This window comes from Podarcis raffonei, chromosome 4 (genome assembly GCF_027172205.1).
Source record: "Podarcis raffonei isolate rPodRaf1 chromosome 4, rPodRaf1.pri, whole genome shotgun sequence".
NCBI classification, from domain to species: Eukaryota; Metazoa; Chordata; class Lepidosauria; order Squamata; family Lacertidae; genus Podarcis; species Podarcis raffonei.
The window spans coordinates 26,936,011-26,956,577 of NC_070605.1; the positions used below are offsets into that span (position 1 = coordinate 26,936,011).

General features: G+C 43.7%; 1 protein-coding gene across 7 annotated transcripts in view; it reads right to left on the minus strand.

The window, feature by feature from the left end:
- Positions 1 to 20,567, minus strand: part of ATP8A2 (ATPase phospholipid transporting 8A2) — a 318,241-nt gene that overhangs the window by 228,753 nt on the left and 68,921 nt on the right. For all 7 annotated transcript variants that reach the window (XM_053385915.1, XM_053385914.1, XM_053385918.1 and 4 more), the window contains 10 exons: positions 19,426 to 19,553; positions 18,689 to 18,800; positions 17,248 to 17,413; positions 12,167 to 12,294; positions 11,319 to 11,396; positions 6,387 to 6,475; positions 5,708 to 5,752; positions 4,450 to 4,525; positions 1,865 to 1,970; positions 982 to 1,064 (listed from right to left, as the gene is read on the minus strand). In XM_053385915.1, coding sequence (XP_053241890.1) covers positions 982 to 1,064; positions 1,865 to 1,970; positions 4,450 to 4,525; positions 5,708 to 5,752; positions 6,387 to 6,475; positions 11,319 to 11,396; positions 12,167 to 12,294; positions 17,248 to 17,413; positions 18,689 to 18,800; positions 19,426 to 19,553 — 1,011 coding nt within the window. The remainder of the gene's footprint in view (positions 1 to 981; positions 1,065 to 1,864; positions 1,971 to 4,449; positions 4,526 to 5,707; positions 5,753 to 6,386; positions 6,476 to 11,318; positions 11,397 to 12,166; positions 12,295 to 17,247; positions 17,414 to 18,688; positions 18,801 to 19,425; positions 19,554 to 20,567) is intronic.

The window sequence follows — 20,567 nt, forward strand, 5'->3', positions numbered from 1 at the left end:
CCACCCTAATCCATACTCTCTATGCCAGCGTTCTTCAACCTTGGGTTTCCCAGATGTGGGTGGACTACAACTCCCATCAGCCTTGACCACTGGGCTAAGATAGATGTGGATGATGGGTGTTGTAGTCCACCCACATCTGGTGTCAGCCCAGGAATGTCCAGGAATCCACTCTTCATTGTCAAAACAACACTGACAAGTTAGGGAAAGCCGTGTCTCTCAGCTGCCCCTAGTTGTGCACCCAATGAGGCAGTTGCAGCAACAGAGAGGCCCTGCTCCAGACCTCAGCTTATGTATCTCCCCCACCCAAGCTGCATGTAAGCAGGCAAAGGCGGTGCCTGCTTGTCACCTGCTTCTGCTCCTCCCACTTCCATCCTCTTCTGGTCCTGGGAGACAGTAGAGGAGAAGGAAGAGGAGGGAGGAGGAGGAGGAGGAGGAGTGGAAGCCCTTGACTCTGCACCATCCTGACCTGTCTCTCCTTCCTCCTGCACCTGTTGTTCACTCTCCACTCCCGCACCTTCTCCTGCCTCTGAGTCTCATCTCCTGGCTGTCACAGGTTTCCCCAGATCACCAATCCCTTCTTCCACAACCCCTTTTCTCTCAGTGCCCACTCCCCAGTATCCAGCCAGTCCCTTGACATCTGGGGACCCAAGATTGAAGAATACTGGTCTACACTGCCTGGCAAGATTACAGATTGCAGACCAAGATTACAGATAGGAGCCTTTTCCTAACCCTACCTGGGGACTGAAAGTAGCACCGTTTGCATGGAAAGCATGCGCTCTTCCTACTGAGCTACAGCCCTTCCCCAAAGGTCTGGCTCCCAAGGTACCACTGGGAATCAAACACAGTTTAATAAGAAGGTGCTTTAGCCAGCTAACCAATGGCCTTCCTACAGATCCCCTGACCGGCACTATTTAATTTATTTATGGGCTGCCATAGAGTTCTCAGAGTTGCTTAGAGCTATCCTTTTATACATGCTCTTACCGCATCGATGATAACAGAATCCGGAGTCCGTCCGGTGAAGACGTAGCCAAGCTTTTTTGCTCCTTTGACTAAGGCTCCTTCATCTGTCAATAGAAACAACCAGCCTTTATGAGAAATTCATTACAAATGTAGCAAATGGCTTTATTAACATAAAAGTAAATGGAATATCACTGAGGCTAATAGTGCTGAAGAGCATTTATGAAATTATATACCACAGGGTCCTACTGGAAGACTTACGTCTCTCTTGCCCATTCTCAGCATTTGTCTATTTATTTAAAAAAACCATACTCCAATTTTTGTATGTAACACGCCCCCTCAGAAAAAAACAACCCTGAAGTGGCTTACCAAAATAGTAATAGTAATAATAAAAATAGAGAGGTTGCATTCGGACGTTAACACTAAGCCGTGCCATGGCTAGCTGACAAGTGTTGTGGTTACGGATGTAGGACTAGGACCTGAGGTGCCAGGGTTCAAATTCCCACTCAGCCATGAAGCCCACTGGGTAACCCTGAGCCAGCCACTCACTCTCAGCCTAACCCACCTCACAGGGTTATGGTGAGGGAAGAGTGTGTATGCCACCTTGAGCTCCTTGGGGGGAGAGGTGGGATAGAAATCTAATAAATAAATAAACAAATAAGAGGCATTATCAAAGTTCAAGGACAAAGCATCGCCTGGGGAGAGTTCCAAGGGCCATATTTAGGCCTCAGGCCTGAGGTTCCTTACCTCTGTCCTAGACAATATTAAAAAAACCCTCAAGATGTATACAGCCTCTGACAAACATGGGCTTTCCATCTTGGGCCCTCATTGAGGAAACCAGCTCATTCCCTTCCTCTGCTGTTCTCCTTGCTCTCCATCCCCTTAAGAAAATGAGACAGTGACCAACCTGGAGAAGAGGCCTGGTAGATGATTGTGTTTCCGTCTCTTTCTGGGACAACGGTGTGACACACAGCCAGGAGAGTGAGGAATTCCCGGATGTGAGTAGCTGTGGGCTGAAAGGGAAGGTCCACACAAGTCATGCCACAAGGAATCCTGAGGGAGTTTCTAAGTCTCTTGCTGTATTTATTAGAAGAGGAAAACAAGCACTTGGGTGGTCAATGGCGCTCTCCTCGGTTACTTTGTGGTTTCTGCCCATTATCTCCTTCGATGGTTAATAGCTGCGATAACTGTTTCACCACCTACAGGATCAGAGGCCCAGTCCTTCAGGATACCAACTGCTTGGCCACAAAAGCAGAAGAGGGCCTTTCCAGAGGCCTCTAGTTGTCCGCTGTGGGCAACAGGACACTTGGCCCTTGGTCTGATCCTTGCATTAGTCCGTCAAATACGGAATAATTACACTAGTTAGATCAGTGTTTCTCAAACTAGGGTCCCCGGCTGTTGTTGGACTACAACTCCCATCAACCCTAGCAAGGAGGGCCAGTGGTCAAGGATGATGGGAGTTGTAGTCCAACAACAGTTGGAGACCCAAGTTTGAGAAACACAGAGTTAGATTATTAGATAGACCATCAGTCTGATCCAGCAGAGCTCTTTTTGTGTTAACCTCATCAAATACAGTGGATGTTCGGGTTGCGAACGTGATCCGTGCAGGAGGAACGTCCGCAACCTGCAGCACCACGTCTGCAAGGGTTGCAATTCGACGTTTCTGTGCATGCGCCGAAACCCAGAAGTAACCCGTTCCGGTACTTCCGGGTTTTGGCATGTCTGTAATCCGAAAACGTGCAACCTGAAGCATCTATAACCCGAGGTATGACTATACAAGACAATTAAACCAGATATTAGCTAGGCCTTTGGTCTGATCCAACAGGGTTCTTCTTATGTTAGGTAAAGGTAAAGGGACCCCTGATCATTAGGTCCAGTCGTAGCTGACTCTGGGGTTGTGGCGCTCATCTCGCTTTATTGGCTGAGGGAGCCGGCATACAGCTTCCAGGTCATGTGGCCAGCATGACCAAGCCACTTCTGGTGAACCAGAGCAGCACCCAGAAACGCCATTTACCTTCCCACTGGAGCAGTACCTATTTATCTACTTGCCCTTTGATGTGCTTTCGAACTGCTAGGTTGGCAGGAGCAGGGACCGAGCAATGGGAGCTCACCCCGTTGTGGGGATTTGAAATGCCGACCTTCTGATCGGCAAGCCCAAGGCTCTGTGGTTTAACCCACAGCGCCACCCGCGTCCCATATTCTTCTTATGTTAGCCCCATCAAATACTAGTCAGATTATTGGAGCTCAACCACAAAAAGCAGCCTTTCCCAACCTGGAGCCCTCCAGATGCTTTGAACCAACTCCCACCAACCCCAGCCAGGTAGTCCAACACATCTGGAGAGCACCAGCTTTGGAAGGCTGCACTAAGGTAGAAAGAACAGCCTTCCCAGATCAGGCCGATAGTCCCCTCTTGTTTCTGGGTGAGTTGTTGCAGGCCTTTATTGCTCACACAGCAAATGCATCACCTACATGCCTGCAACTCAAGCTTTGTCAGCAGACAGCAGGCTATCTTAACTTCCCCGGGGCAGCCGGCCTTAAGAGGGACATCCTATGATTTCCTTGTATTGAAATCAATTATTCAGTCTGCTTTTGTCCTTCCATGTTCACAGCTTACAATAGGTTCCACCCACCCAGTTCTAAAGCAACAATGAGGGCCTTCTTATCACGTCAGCCCTTCCACAGAGCCCTTGTCTCTCCTTTGACATGTAGTGTCAGCAGCGGTGCTGGATTTATTCCTCCGCCTGCTGCCAAACCAAAATGTCAAACCGATTACTACAGCAAATGCCCTGCTGTTTATGGGTGGTGAGTGGATATTTCCCACTTTCCAATTCAAGCTGGGAAAGGGGGACTTTTGTATGCATCTATCAGACAAAAAACAACAAACTGAATTGCAAAGATAATATTGAAATACTGCAATATTTATTTGCTGGTCAGTATCAAGTCTAAATATATTCTTAGGGCTCAGAAAGGAAGTGTAAACGTGAGCCTTAACCCCAAACTATCATGCAGGGTTTTTTGCTTTTTTGAAAATGAAAGAATGTCTGAGTTTTTATATTTATATATTGCTATTCATAAAAAACATCAAAGTGGTTTACACCAATTATACAGAAAACCATAGAATAAAAACATACGACATTTTAAAATTGGAAATCAGCTAACTATTTTGGAAAGATGTATTCTTAATTGCTTACATAAACCCGATGGAATGGAAGAGTTTTCAACAGGTGTGTAAAACTTGCAATGGCAGGTGCCTGCTGCTGACACCCCTTTCTGAATCACAACCAATTCTTGAGAGCCTTTTGAATCAGGGATGGGTGACTCTGTCAATTCTGGTTTCTTACACCTGCAGCTAAGACACCCATGGCCACCCTGCATTCCCAAGTGGTACCTACAGAGCAGCAGAGCTTCTTAAGTGACTCTTCCACCCAAAGACAAAGGACACGAGCACGGCAGAACAATATCAGTGGAACAATACTATAGAACTGGGCTTACGTGGTCGCTCTCAATATTTTGCAGCAGCCTCGGGTCATCAAATTCGCAAGATTCGCTGGTGGAAGGAGGAAGTTGACTAGAAGTCGAATAAAAGGAATGAAATATTACCTCCTCAAAACATATGCTTCCATTAATAACACACAGGACTCACAACATCATCAATTACCGAACTCGGGCATCAATGGAACTATTCTTTTCTGCCTTCCACCAGGACAGCGACTCCTTAGGACGCAAGAGGACATATTCTCCCCAAACATTGTATTTCCTTTATCCAGAAGCGTCTCACTGGGTGGGACAGAGCCAGAACATTAGCTTCCTGGAAGGTGGTTTGCTGTTCCTTACCAGGAAGGAAAGGGGCAGGGAGGTTGATGCAATGCTGAACTGGTTCCACTGGTGCTTCTGCCTGGTTCTAACTTCCCCACCGCCTCACCCTTCACCCTCTCCCTCCCAGAAAGCAACACTAACCCACCTGCAGATCCACTTTCAGCTCTATCTCATCTGCAAATAGAATGCAGTTCACCCATTTCCCCAGTTGCCCTTCTTATTACTGCCTCCCCTCCAAAAGCATTCTCACCTTTGCCTTTCAACCTGGATTACTGAATCACACTTGGGTGTGTGGGTGGGTGGGTGGGTGGGTGGGTGTGGGTGTGTGTGTCTTCCCTTGGACTTAACCCAGAAGCTGCAGCTAGGCTGTTTACATCATATAACATCGAAGGGAGCTGCAATGGTTGCCAATATGCTATCAGAAACAGTTCAAGGTTTTGCTTTTAGCATTTAAAGCACTAAATAGTCTGGAGCCAGGTTGCTTGAGGGGATAGCCTGCCCGTTATATATTCCTGTCCAGAAACTCTGTTTCCCAGATGGGGGACCTCATGCCCTAGAGACCAGGCTTTTAGTGTTGCAGCTCCAGCATTCTGGAATTAAATCACCAGATGAAATTAAATTAGCATCCAGTGTTTTGACATTTAGGTGGCTATTGAAGCTTTCCCTGAATCATTTTATGGAATATTAATCTTCCAATTGTAGAAATGGTTATATTGCTTTTAAAAAAAAGTTTATGGAGTTTCTCATCTTTTACTTTTTTATTTTATTGCACAGTGTTTCAGTAACTTTTGGTTGTGGAGCAGTTTATAAATCTGCAATTAATTAATTACTTAATTAACCTCCATTAGCCACCCAGTGGCAAATCTCTGCAAAATGTGCTCAATGTTTGCCCACTTAAACCATTCCACAAAGCGTCAGTCAATATCTGCTTTACCTGAAGTCTTCTGATGAACATTCTCTTGCTAATTCTGGAAAGTGACTAAAAAGAAAGAAAGAAATATGCAAAATTGGTGGGAAAGTCTGATCTGATCATAAGAAAAAGATGGATCATAGTGCATACCTCAAGCTAAAACACATCCATCCAAGGAACCAAAAGGTAAAGGTAAAAGACCCCTGGATGGTTAAGTCCTGTCAAAGGTGAGCTCATCTCGCTTTTCAGGCCGAGTGAGCTGGCGTTTATTCACAGACAGCTTTCTGGGTCATGTGGCTAGCATGACCAAAACGCTTCTGGAGCAACAGGACACCGTGATGGAAACCAGAGCGCACGGAAACATCGTTTACCCTCCTGCTGCAGTGGTACCTATTTCTCTACTTGCACTGGTATGCTTTCGAACTGCTAGGTTGGCAGGAGCTGAGACAGAGCAACGGGAGCTCACTTCATTATGAGGATTCAAACTGCTGACCTTATAATCTGCAAGCCCAAGAGGTTCGGTGGTTTAGACCACAGTGCCACCCGCGTCCCCTACTTTTTCCCCCTTTTTAGTGGCTCACTCTTGTTCTCTTCTCTCTGCCTATTAAGTATAACAGTTTTCCATACAGAACTAAGAATTTGCCACTTCAACAAAACTGATTCATTAAGCTATTGCAATGTATCTATATAAAATGGTACATACCCATATGTTACTCCCGCAATGCTGCATTTCTTAAAGTTCATAATATTGCATGTTAAGGTGCCTGTTTTATCAGAAAACAGGTATTTTACCTAGAAGTCAAATGGTAGGCATTGAAGTTAGGATATCTGTACAATAAAAAGGGAAGTGCAAATTATACAAGAAGGTGGGCCATCAGAACAAACATGCTCCACCTTTCTTCACATGGTCAAACAGAAATAAAGTAAGGTTACCAGATTTTTTTCAATGAATCCAGGGACACTTTAAATACATACATACATACTACACGTTCAGGACGTTGATGCTGCAGCGATGACGGTGGCAGAGGGAAGGGAGGTTTCTCACTGCCTTTCGGAGCAGCCCCATTGCAACTCCTACTTGCGTGTAAGCAGGAGGGGGCGGGGATTCCTCAGCTGGGAAGGGAGGCTTCCCGTTGCCTATCTGAGAGATCCCTGCCCCCTCCTGCTTGCAGGCAAGCTCTGATACAGCGTGAAGTCTCCCTTCACAGCTGAGAGATCCCCGTGCTGCTCCTGCTTGCACACAAGTAGGAGTTGGGAGGTTGCTCTGATAGGCAGCATGAAGCCTCCCTTCACAGCTTAGTTGCTGGGGTCAGGGAAGGTGGAGGCAGCCCGGAAACTGCATCTTAGAGCCCCTGCACCACCATCATATGGGAACCTCCGAGCAGCTCCTGAAGCCAGCCAGAGCCAACTGCTCTGGGCTGCTGAGACTGCCGCTGCTGCATTTCCTGGGGACATTAGATGAAATCCAGGGACATTATGGGGATGGAATTTGTCCAGGGACTTCTGGGGACTGTCCCCGGGAAACGGGGACGTCTGGTAACCCTAAAATAAGGGTTTATATTCTACATCATTTGGAAAAATGGCAGTATAAAAAAAGGAATAATAATGCAAATGTATTACTTCTGTCACCTGCTTAAAAGAATCACCACTGCAGGAAATAATAAGTTATAGAGGTGTGAGGACTTCCGGGTTAGCGCCATCGACTAACGGCGGATTCCCTCTGAGCTCCGGAGGGAATCGGCTCTGCAGGATTGGGTCTTGCCGCTGCGGCAACGCGGGGACCCTCAAAAATCACAGGTGGTGAAGCCTGTGAACCTGGTGACTCGGCGGGCACCATTTGCGCCCCCCGACCTGCGAAGGAGCCTTTTTAAAGGCTTTGGAACGGGGGACGGGGTGAGTGGCGCGGTGCTGAGAGTCGACTGCTTCTCCTGCAGAGTGAAGCCGCATTGCCATGGTCGGAGAGCGCTGACTTCTTCTTGTGAACAATTGGATTCTAAAAGTAACAACCCGTGAGTACTACGGAAATTGGAACTGTAAAGAATTTTTTTTTTTAAGAATTAGGCACGATCGGGGAAGGTGTAAAAAGGAAGTCTGCCTCCCCGTCTTGTAAACAAGTTAAAGCAAGGACCTGCTAACTAAGGTCGAGAGAACCTCTTTTTTCCTTTTTTGGTAAAAGACTTTAATTTCACGGTTTGGCAGTATAAGAAATCTTGCTGGAGGATAATTTTGGGAGCTGAAGTGCCACCCTCCCGGACCCGGGAGTGTTCCGCGAGAGAGCCTGTTGATGAGGTACTAAAGAGTTTGACAGCTGTCAAATTAGCTGTCAAGACGGAAAAAGAGAACTTTGTTTCTGTTGCTTCTGCTGGTTATATCTGTTATAATTTTGTTACAATTTGTTGAAAACAAGGAAGAACTGATACAAACTAACTGGATTTTTGGATTTGAACTGGAATGAATATTAAGAAACCAAAATCCCTCTAGAGGGGGTTTTGGGACATTACAAGAATGGCTGGAGGAGGGAGAATTCAGGCTGAATTGGACAGAGTCTTTGTTCTCTTGGGAAAGTTACAAGGCCAAATTGATGTTTTGGCTATAAATGTTACAACTCTGGACTCAACTGTAAACAATATCATTGAATCTGATAAGGATTTGAATCAGGAAGTTTATTCAACTGAACAGAAAGAGAAACTTAACAACTTTGAGAATTTGGAGAAGGAGACATATGTTGTCCCTGAAGAAAAGGAAGGAGGAGCTGTAATTCTACAGATGATGAAGGAGGACTTGAGGTCTGACATGATGGTAATGAAGGAAAATAAGAACTTGATGTGGAAAATCTGGCCTGAATTGGAGATTGAAAAAAGGAGAGATCTCCTTATGTGGAGATCTGAAGACCTAAGGATTACAAATTTGCTTAAGGTGGAGGTTGGAGCCTCGGTGACATTTGGACTTGAAAGGAGTAAGAAACAAGATTTGGGCTCCACTTTTAAGTATGGAGGACTAGTTGGAAGAAACATGGATCCTGAAGGGCCAGAGCTTCTCCGAGATTTGGTGTTTAATTTTAAGGACTATCAAAAAAACCGGCAGAGAGGAATTGAGAGAGAATTAAGAGCCTCGGATGTGAGATCTCCAGGCTAATACTAGATTAAGACTGATGGACATTTGTTGGGGACTGAAACCGGGAAAGGGGGGTGTGGGAATCCAAAGGGTACATAATTATAATGTGTTTTGTTTTTATTTTGTTTTTGTAATGTGTATGAAAATTGGGAAATTCGTGGAAGGGAATTTGGGTCGACTTTAGAAAGAATGTTTTAAGAATGTGTATTGATGTATAAGTATTGATGTTTAAGTTTGGATAAGGTAAAATTGGTTTTTTAAAATGAACTAAATTAAATGAAAATAAGGTTAGCAAAAATAAATTGAGGAAATGGATGAAAGAGAAAAAGTAAAATAATAATATGTTAAATTAAGTATAGGAATAGGTTAAAAATTATGGATAAGGATTTGCTGAATTAACAATTTGAACTGGAATACAAGAAAGGGAGGTATGAGGAGGTCAGGGAAATATGTTATTGAAAAATAGGTATTGTGAACTTTATGTGTTTTTAATCTTTTTTGCTTTTTCCTTTTTGATTCTTTTTTATTGTATTAAATTTGAAATTTTTTTTAAAAAAAATATTTATTAAGATTTTCCATTGTAATACATTAAAAAATCAAAAAATAAAAAATAAAAAAGTTAAAAAACACATAGAATTCACAACCTTATTTTCAATAACATATTTCCCTGACTTCCCCACACCTCCCCCTCTTGTATTCCAATTCAAATTGTTGGTTCAACAAGTTCTTATCCCTAATTTTTAACCTTTTTATATTTAGTTCATTTTAAAAACCCAATTTTGCCTTATAAACATCAATAGTAATACATCAGTGCTTATTCTTAAAACCTTTTTCTAAAGTCGGCCTAAATTCCCTTCCACGATTTCCTCAATTCTCAAACAGATAACAAAAGTGAAAATAAAACAGATTATAATTATACACCCTTTGGATTCCCAAACTCCACCCCCCCCTTTCCCGGTTTCAATCCTCAACAGACGTCCATCAATCAAATCTACTATCAGCCTGGAGATCTCACGTCCGAGGCTCTTAATTCTCTCTCAATTCCTCTCTGCCGGTTTTTTTGATAGTCCTTGATATTCAACACCAAATCTCGGAGAAGCACTAGTCCAATAGGGTCCATGTTTCTTCCAGCCAGACCTCCATACTTAAAAGTGGAGCCTGAATCTTGTTTCTTGCTCCTTTCAAGTCCAAATGTCCCCAAAGCTCCAACTTCCACCTTAATCAATTTGTAATCCTTGGATCTTCCGATCTCCACACAAGGAGATCTCTCCATTCTTCAGTCTCCAATTCAGACCAAATTTTCACCATCAAGTTCTTATTTTCCTTTGTAACCATCATGTCAGGCCTTTGGCTCTCCTTTGTCATCTGCAACATTGCATCTCCTCCTTCCTTTTCCTCAGAAACAACATATATCTCTTTCTTCACACTCTCAAAACTCTCAAGTTTCTCTTCTTGTCCAGCTGCATGGGCTTCCTGAGTCAAGTCCTTATCAAATTCAATGGATTTGTTTACTGTTAAGTCCAGAGTTGCAACATTTGTAGCCAAAACATCAATTTGGCCTTGTAACTTTCCCAAGAGAAGAAACACTCTGTCCAATTCAGCCTGAATTTTTCCTCCTTCAGCCATTCTTGTAATGTCCCAAAATCCCCTCTAGAGGGATTTTGGTTACTTAGTATTCCTTCCAGTTCAAATCCAAAAGTCAAATTAGTTTGTATCAGTTCTTCCTTATTTTCAACAAAGTATAGTCAAATTGTAACAAATATAGCCAGCAGAAGCAACAGAAACAAAGTTCTCTTTTTCCGTCTTGACAGCTAATTTGACAGCTGTCAAACTCTTCAATATCTTTTCAACAGGCTCTCTCGCGGATCACTCCCGGGTCCGGGAGGGTGGCACTTCAGCTCCCAAAATTAGCTCTTATCCTCCAGTAAAATTTCTTCTAGTGCCAAGTCGTGAAATTAATGTCTTTTACCCAATAATAAAAGAAAGAATTCTCTCGACCTTAGTTAGCAGGTCCTTGCTTTAGATTTTTTACAGGACGGGGAGACGGACTTCCTGTTTACACCTTCCCCGATCGTGCCTAATTCATGAAAGAAAAATTTCCTTAGAAATCCAATTTCCGTAATACTCAAGGGTTGTTATTTTAAAGTCCAAATCACAAGAAGAGGTCAGCGCTCTCCGGCCATCTTAAAAATCTTAATAAATATATTTATTAAAAAAAAATAAGTTATAGAGTTGTTCAAAAGGGCACAGAAAGGGTCATTCGTGCCACTAAGGGTTTACTAGGTGCTACAATGGATATGACACAAACACAGTCCACAGCAAGAGAGTGTTCACTGTAATTCGCAATGCTTTTTAGAAGGCTCGCCTACATTCACTGAGGAAGGGATCTAGAAGTTTATCATTGTGAATTCTCAAGCCTTTGTTCATAGATTGCAAGCATGGAACGAAAAGTACTGCACAAGTCTAATAGTTGTTTTTTCACATCGTTCTCTGCCATCATACCACATTCTAACGTTCTTACCTGGCCGAGTTCCTCATTAAGGTTTGAAGTCCTGGCCATTGCAGGTGTATCTGTTTCGTGATAATACATATCTATGTCCTGAAAGCAAGGAGAAGTGAGGATGCTTAAAGTGAAAGCCTATAGATCCCTACACAGAAGTAAGTTTCAGTGAATTCAAAGGGGCCTACTTCCAACTGAGTGGGTAGAGGATTGCAGCCTCAATCAACATTTGAATCTAAAGTGTTCTTCATTAAGTATATTCTATTTTTATCTGCCTTGCCAATGTTTTATGCTGAGGTTTCACTGCTGTTCTGCTCTATTTTACTAACAGTCTCATACCCACCATTACTCAGGAATGCTAAGAATCCAAAAATCCAGTGCAGTTTTGAAATCTGTGGTTAAAAGCTGTGCAGTTTTTAAAGGCTCAGTCTACCTTCTTGATTCGAAATAGAATCTAATTGAATCCAAAAATACATACAAAATCTGTTTATTGGTCTAAGGAACCACCATGCAAAATATGGGTTACGTACAAAATACAGCCAAGGAAGATGTCAACAATGGGTGATTTCTGCATATTAAAATCTCCTCTGATAAATTGTGAACAGCAGGAGAGACAGAGGGGTCCCTGAGTTTAATAAATTTGTTTTTCTTTTGCATGTGGAAAGTTTTTCTGGCAATTGAAAAAGCGATGTTTTCTTTTGCATAGTGAAAGTTTTGAAAGCCTTCCATGCAGCCTGCTGCCAACCAGGTTCTAGCTGTGGCTAAAAAAGAGATGAAGATTCATGCACAGCTTTGCTTAAATAAATGTCACTCTTATTTATTCAGCATTTGCTTGATTTGCTTCCCGCTTTTACATTCCAAGTACCTACCCAGTTTATAAAAAGAGCCTGAGTAAACTTCACGACTTCCAGAGTCACCAACAGACTGATGGGAATGAGGTTGTTGTACAAGATTATGAAAGTGAGCAGGTTGTATCCAAAATTGCCTGGGATTGTTTCTGCAAACCAACATGGAGATCAGAGAGAGAGAGAGTCACTAGGGAGGAAGGCATTGGTACATGTGTGGGGTTGTGTGTGTGTGTTTTAACACCTTTATTGTGCAAATTACAGTACAATAACAAAACAAACTGCTACCGATTTCTCATGTGCCATTGTTGCAGTATTTGGCTGGAAAGAAGTGATAAGCATTAAAATCAACAACAAAGCCCCTCCAAAACCCAATGTGAGTTGCTGGAAGTTGTGAACTCTCAAGAGATGTTATTTGCGAAAGTTAGGAATGGAAACCACACTGCGTCAAATTGATTAGATGTAGTTTGGCCCCTCGCTTTCCACATATCATGCGGTAATCTTTCCATGAGAGCGAGACACGACACTTCCAGGCTCCAATTATTGCTGACCAATCTTAGCCTCAGGGAGGGAAGTGTCGCTGAAACTAACTCACCACTGGTAACTTACTCCAACAAAATTAAGTCATAGTAAGTTCCTCAAAAAGTGAGGTGTGCATTTTTCAATAAATGAAAATAAATAATCAAGTTTTGCTTTAAGGCAGGGGTAGAACTTTTGGGGCCTGTGGGAGAATTTCCAAACTGGAGAAACAGTCTTGGGTTCCAAACACAAACACTGCAGTCAAGTACACACCACAACCTATTCCATTGGCTACGAGACAGTGTTTCTTTATTTCAGTGGAGAGTGGGAACCCTGCGGGTGGCACAGAAACCTTCTGTGGGTGCATTGTGAAACCCTTGCTTTAAGACAATCTGTAGTACCCCAGTAGTAGTGTTGATACAGAATCCCGTCACAGCAAAGTGTGACTCAAACTAGGCTTTTGCCTCAAATCTCATAATTTCAGAATACTGGGTTTCTGAGTATCAAAGTGCTTTGAAGCCACCATGTTTATAATCCACATATAGTGAAATAGAAGCACATATCAACATGAGATTTCTAGACAAGAAAAAAGTTGGAGAAAAGGTCCAGAAGGCTGATATAAATGCTCCTGTTAAATGGAATTTATGTTCTGATTTACAGTTCTCAATAGAGCCAAAGGTTCTTAAGACGGTCAAAGAGAATTCCTAAATGCAAACACCTCTGAACTTTAGATTGTAAGAAATTCAGCTTCTGTAAATCACTGGAGGGAAGCAAAGGTTAGGATAACTTGAGCGAAGCGGCCTTTTCTTACATTGCATGCGTGGACCAGGTATTCATTTTAATAGGCTTGTTTTACCATCAACTCTTGAAAAAGGTCTCTTCCCCCACCTCCAGCTCTGATAATACAAAAAGAACATGACAGAGGCTGCTTGCATTGTCCTGGAGTTAATAATATGAGCTAACAATGCCCTCTGAAGGTTTTCTTTTTTTTACATGCTGTAACCTCAGATCCTGAGATAACAAACCTCCCTCTGCTGCCAAGTAATTGTTCTTTACAGCCATGACAAACTTCACAACAACTGCACAAAACAGCCAGCTAACTCATGATGACGGCTAAGAAAGGAAAAATGCCTCTGGCAGTTTGCTTCTGACTCAGATTCATCCTTGCACATGTTGACAAAATACAAGGAGGCAGACACCTTTTAAAGCACTGTGCAAACCCATCCCAAAACACAGCCCCGCTTTCCACAAATGCATCTCAGAAGAGAACAACCTGTACCGCAAGGCAATAACAGGGTGCAACTGTACCTTAACCCAAGTAAATGCATGCTTCCATTTCCACACACGTGTTACCCGGTTAACAGCAACACAGAAGAATATGAGGATGTGCAATGGATAAACTGGCATGGGAAGAAGGGAGAGCTTAACTCTTCCTTCATAGGAACATTAAAGGTAAAGGTAAAGGGACCCCTGACCATTAGGTCCAGTCGTGGCCGACTCTGGGGTTGCGGCGCTCATCTTGCTTTATTGGCCAAGGGAGCCGGCGTACAGCTTCCGGGTCACGTGGCCAGCATGACTAAGCCGCTTCTGGGAGCTCACCCCGTCGCGGGAGCTCACCCCGTCGCGGGGATTCGAACCACCGACCTTCTGATCGGCAAGTCCTAGGCTCTGTGGTTTAACCCACAGCCCCACCCGTGTCCCTATAGGAACATTGGAAACTGCCTAATACTGAGTCAGACCACTGGTCCATCTAGCTCAGTAATGTCTAAACTGGCTGGCAGCAGACCTCCAGGGTTTCAGACAGGATTCTCTCCCAGTCATACCTGGAGGTGCTGTGGATTGAACCTGGGACCTCCTGCATGCAAAGCAGATGTTCTACCACTGAGCTGTGGCCCTTCCCTTAGCAATTCTCCTCTTTTTCACTCAGAAGGCTTATTTCCAGGGGCGGAGGGGGGGGGAAGCAAAGGAGCAAGGCGTAGGAAAAATAAGCCAGAATGCAAAAAACACCTTTCCCACACCAATTCTGCCCTGCAAACGCTGCCTCTGCATTATCATCCCATGGCAAATATGGAGGTGGGAACTCATCCTTCCACCCTTCATCACTGCCTCTTCTACACATCTAATAAAGGTAAAGGTAAAGGGACCCCTGACCATTAGGTCCAGTCGTGGCCGACTCTGGGGCTGCGGCGCTCATCTCGCTTTATTGGCCGAGGGAGCCGGCGTACAGCTTCCAGGTCATGTGGCCAGCATGACCAAGCCGCTTCTGGCGAACCAGAGCAGTGCACGGAAATGCCGTTTACCTTCCCGCCAGAGCGGTACCTATTTATCTACTTGCACTTGACATGCTTTCGAACTGCTAGGTTGGCAGGAGCAGGGACCGAGCAACGGGAGCTCACCCCATAGCGGGGATTTGAACCGCCAACCTTCTGATCGGCAAGTCCTAGGCTCTGTGGTTTAACCCACAGCGCCACCCGCGTCCCTAATCTAATCTAATCTAATATCTAATCACATTTAATATAAGAGCACAAATTGTGCCTGCTGGATCAGCTCAATGGCCCATCTGGTCCAGCATCCTGTCCTCGCAGTGGCCAATCAGACGCCACATCCTGTACTTAAGGATCCTGTGCAGAGGAAATGTACCATCCTGCTTACCCTTCTCCTCCCACCACTTGTATTGTTCTAATTCTCGCAGATCTATTTTTAAAGGGCAGAGGGGTGAAGTGAGCAGCCAGGTGCCATTAGGACAGAAAGAGCCTTCTGTGAAGAAGCCACGCCATTAAAGCCAGCCCAACAAGGAATGACCTACAAGTCATTGGTGAGAGCTGATGCCCTCCTCCAAGGAGATCAAAGAGCTTTCTCTCGGCACGGCCACTCAAAGGGCAAAGCATCAGAAACAACAGATGACAGCTCAGAAAAGCAGCTCAGAATGACAATCGCCACCAGTAACGGCATTGCTCACAGTATTTAAAAGGCATGCATTTATTGCTATGGTGTGGTGGGGGTTTTTTTGTTTTGTTTTGGTAAGCATCTGCAGCATGAGATAGCAGCTGGAATGCATTTTAAGAACCCGCAACCCACTTTGAAACGCAATCAGTAAGGTCCACAAACCACTGGTGTGCACACATTTGCACTTAAGACTCCTTAATGCCACTGCAGTGGAGTGGAGGGGAACTGCAGTGGGGAATCCAAGTAAAGAAGTGCACCTTTAGGGAAGGTTCCACGCTTCATCAAGAGCAGCTGTAATACTGACATCATGGCATCACCACAACTCTCTTTATTGAACCCATGCAATGAACAAGCTTCTAGTTCTAAGGATCTTGTGATCTGGGTGCCAAATGGCTGCAAACCAGGATTTCAATAGAGCCAAACAATTGAAAAAGCTGAAAGATTTAAACCTCTCCTTATACTATAAAAAAACTGTGGGCTTTAGCTATAGCAGACAAGAGAATGCATAAACTACAAATACACGGGGGTCTTCTGCAAAGTGACCAGGAATGCATCCGAGGCTAAAAGAGACACCCTTCTTATGATTTCAGTTTTAGTGTATTTTTCATCTTTGTTGGAAGCCGCCCAGAGTGGCTGGGGAAACCCAGCCAGATGGGCGGGGTACAAATAATAAATTATTTTTTATTATTATTATTATTATTATTATTATTATTATTATTATTATTATTATACTCCAGTGAATTTCACAATAATCCTGTCCCCACCACTGACGTTTCCTTCTCTCCTCCATCTTCACCTGTTGAAACCTGGAACAGTGCCCTATGCTGGCCCCAAACAATTTCTGGATCACTGGCCCTGAAACACAAATGCCTTCCTTTCCCTCCCCCTTTTCTGTCCAGCAACATCTATTGTCTTCTCAGCCTTTTGTATGTCGGTTCCAACTAAACCTGCTAAAGGGAGGTAAACAGGACCAGGAGGAAGCAAAACACAACCCTGCCCTTGTATACATAACACTGCAAAATGATCTCCGTAAGCAGCTGAGACAACAAGGGCAGGTGTTTTTCCTTGGCACCAACGCACAGCTGCTTCTTTCAGGCTGAAAGACCAAGGGAAAAGCCTGGGAGGGCAAGTGAGCACAATATGGGAGTCCGTAGACAGAACGTATTTAATTGTTCAACTGTACGGAAGTTAAGATGAATACCTTAGCTTACCAGTGCATGGCCAGATCTGAACCATACATTTAAAGACTGTGGTGCCACTTGAAACCGTCATGGCTCCCCCCAAAGAATCCTGGGAAGTGTAGTTTGTTAAGGGTGCCAATCATTGTTAAGAGACCCCTATTCCTCTCAAAGCTACAACTCGCAGAGTTTCCTGGGGAAAGGGACTGACTGTTAAACCACTCTGGGGACTGTAGCTCTGTGAGGGGAATAGGGGTTTTCTAACAACACCCAGCACCCTAAATAAACTACAGTTCCCATGATACTTTGGGGGAAGCCATGGCTGTTTAAATCGGCATCACGGTGCTTCAAATGTGTGGTGCAGATGTGGTCTTACTCGTTCTCTTAAAGCGACAGTGTTTCTGATTCTGGAATAAGAGGATCACACATAGAGAGACAAACACAGATGCTGATCTTGCTTACTGTTTGAGCCAAAGTACCAAATGACTTCTCCATGTGTTCTGTTCCATAGTAAGGCACCCACAGAACTCACTAGAGCCATAACGAGCAGGATGCAGAACAAAATGAGAATCTGCATATTGGTCACTTTCTCCACATTCGATCTCTTCAAGGGAGCTTTGGTTGAATTCTGGAAAGGAACAGCCAGAGAAGAGGAATCAGTTCACCGAGCTCATCATATAAGAGCCAGAGGAACATCTGAAGCTGCATTATATACCATCTAGCCCCACAGTGCTTGCACTGCTTCGCCAGGATTTCCCCAGAAATACAAGGAGATGCTGGAGACTGTACCTAGAAGTCCCTCTCCTGCAGAGTGCAATGATCAGTTGGGTATAGAAGGGACGAGACTATTATTTAGTCCCAGGTTATACAGGGCTTTGTACACCAGAGCCTTCAACTTATCCTGGTATCTGACTAGCAGCAAGTGTAATTCTTTCAGCAGCAGCGTAACAGGATGGCAATGGTCATCTTTCCTTGGTGGCCATTCTGAAATTCCTGAAATGCAGGGAGTTGGACTAGATGACCCTTGGGTCCCCTTACAACACTACAGTTCTATTATTTTAGTCTGCCCCAGCGTGAAGAATCAACAAACATTCTCACTTCTTCCTTCCTTTGGGCAGTTAGGTCTTAACTCGCCCCTGGGGAAAGTGAGGTGAGGCTACCATTAGGAAATAAATCTTTGCAAGCTTCATTCAAGTGGTCCATGTTAAATATCCATCTGTATTTTAATTGTATTTGTATTGCTCTTTTTACTGCTTATATTGGATCTTATTGTATTACTATTCAGATTCCACAGAATTCAAATTGCAAGTGCAATAAAACACAATATATAAGAAATAAAAGAAGCGGTGAAAATACAATTAAAAATTAGCACAGCACATTAAAACAGCTAGACAGAAAAAAATAATTAACCTCAGCAACTTTCAAGTGGTCTACATGGGGCAGGAAGTTTGGGAACCACTGTGCTAGAGGAGTGGTGTGTATCCCCCCTAGAAGTCTCCCACTTTGTAAGAATTCAATCCTTTAGTGTGGCAGCACTTGCACTTTCGAACTCCCTGCCTACTGGTGTCAAGCAGGTGCCTTCGCTGTATTCTTTTTTGGCTCCTCCTAAAAACACTTCTGTTTAGACAACTCTACCTAGATATTTAGAAAATTGATAGGAGTTTAAATCTGTTTTTAAGCTTATTGTTATTTTAACTTTCTGAAAGTCTTAAATTAATGTTGTTAATTCTTCTTGTAGATAAATTCACTGTTTTATCTTTTTGGTAAATCACTTTTTAAAAAAACAATCCAGTATAAACACACACACACACTCTCTCTCTCTCTCTATATATATATATAAAAGAAATAAGCAAAGGTGAAAAACTGGCAAATCTACTCTTTGGTAATGGAAAGCCAACTTTACCTGCATAAGTTTCGTATCATGTCCTGTGTAGACAACAATTCCTAAAACCCACTGAGTGTTCCTTATCTGTGCACCTCTTAGTAAGATCTGGTCAGGTCCAATCGGAACTGGACTGAGGATAAAGAAGGAGAAAAAGGTTGGAGGTGGAAACAACAGCATGGTCCAAAAAACAAGATGCACCACAAAGATGTCCTTAAAATTTAAAATAAAATAAGAAAGGTGCAGGAGGAATTTTGCATTGCAGTTCCCCAACCAAGTAATGTGTACAAAGATGTGTGTACTAGGTAAAGTATGCAAAAAATGTTTGTTCTTAAGGGATTTTTTTTCCAACAGAAGAACGTATTAGGCTAATTTTCATGCAAATATGTGTATAATAAAAGAAACCTGCATTAAAATGCTGGTGAATTTTCATGAGGACATTTTTAAAAAATCAAATCAATGTGGAAATATGGGGAACAGAATTTCATATTGTAAAAACAAGAAAATGAGAGAAAACAAAATGGACAGGTTCATCCATCCCTACCAGAGGCACACCTGGGCAATGACCCACAATCCCCTGTGATCCTAGTCCCTCATGCATACAGAGCCAACCCCTCTTCCCAGCTCCCTTCAAGTGTGCATAGCCACGCACGGGGGAGAGAAGACCTCCAGTATCCTAAAGTAAAGCTTAGGCACATGGGGTGTGTGGGAGATGGGCATTAAACATGGCAATAGTTATTCTTTTATCCAAGGAATACCTTTGGCCATCTAAACGCAGGTTTCCAGTGAAGTCGTACAAGTGACGGTTGGGCCCTTCGCACTCTATTTTCCCAGATGTTTTCATCACTTCTTCTTTTGACTGGAGGCAAGCAGTCTGGGTCAAACCCTGCAAGGGACCAGTCCACAGGCACAGTCATCAACTAAACTCTTCTCTTCTCATGAATTAGGACAGGACTACATTGCATGGTGCGCCTCCAGAAACTGTTGGGACTTCAACACTCCCACGAGCCCCGACTGTTGGCCACGTTGATGGGAATCAAGCAACAGCTGGGGGCAGCATGTTAGATACCCCGGGTTCAGGGTCCATCATGTAAAGCAGCCTGCCTTACACTGCATTAAGACTCTCCTGGTTCTACTAGAATATCGTTTCCATTGTGCCAAGCTGTGGTAAATGTGGATGCTGCTGGGATGCAGCTCAGACAACATCTTTCCCATTTAAATAATAAAAAAGGACTAAACCGTCTGCTGCCTCATCTTAAATAATGAACCCCTGCCCCAATTGATTTTTGACAACCCCCTTGAAAGTTGCTGGGGATGACATTTTCTCCACTACCGAAGGAGTGGCACATTCTAGGCCATAGTTTTGGAGGAGTCATAATACAGTATTAAAGCATCCAGAAGGTCCTGCTGTTTCTCTCCAGCTAAAAGGATGAGGTAGCAGATGACGACAGCTCTGCCTGGAAAGCCACTGCCAATCACTGTGGACCAGACAAAGGACCTGTGGCCCTCCAGCCATTGTCTGTCTCCATCTCCCATCAGCCTCAAAAAGCATGGTCCATGGTCCATGGTCAAGGATGATGAGAGCTGTAGTGGAATGGCATCTGGAGGGCCAAAGATTCCCCCAATATTGGACAAGACATATCACATCTGACTTGGTATCAGGCAACGTCACCTGTTCCTAAGCCTGTGACTACAACCCTGGAGAGAAAGTCTCCCAAGACTGCTTTCCCATACCCCTCTCATAGTGTTGCAGGTGCTATGGTTATGCTAAATTGAGCAATGAGGACATATTTACGTGGCTGCTATAATGAACAACCAATATTCAGACATGCAGTAGCAAGCCTCTTATTCCAACTAATATTTCTGCTATTCCTAGTTGTCATTTCCTCGACTTTTCAAA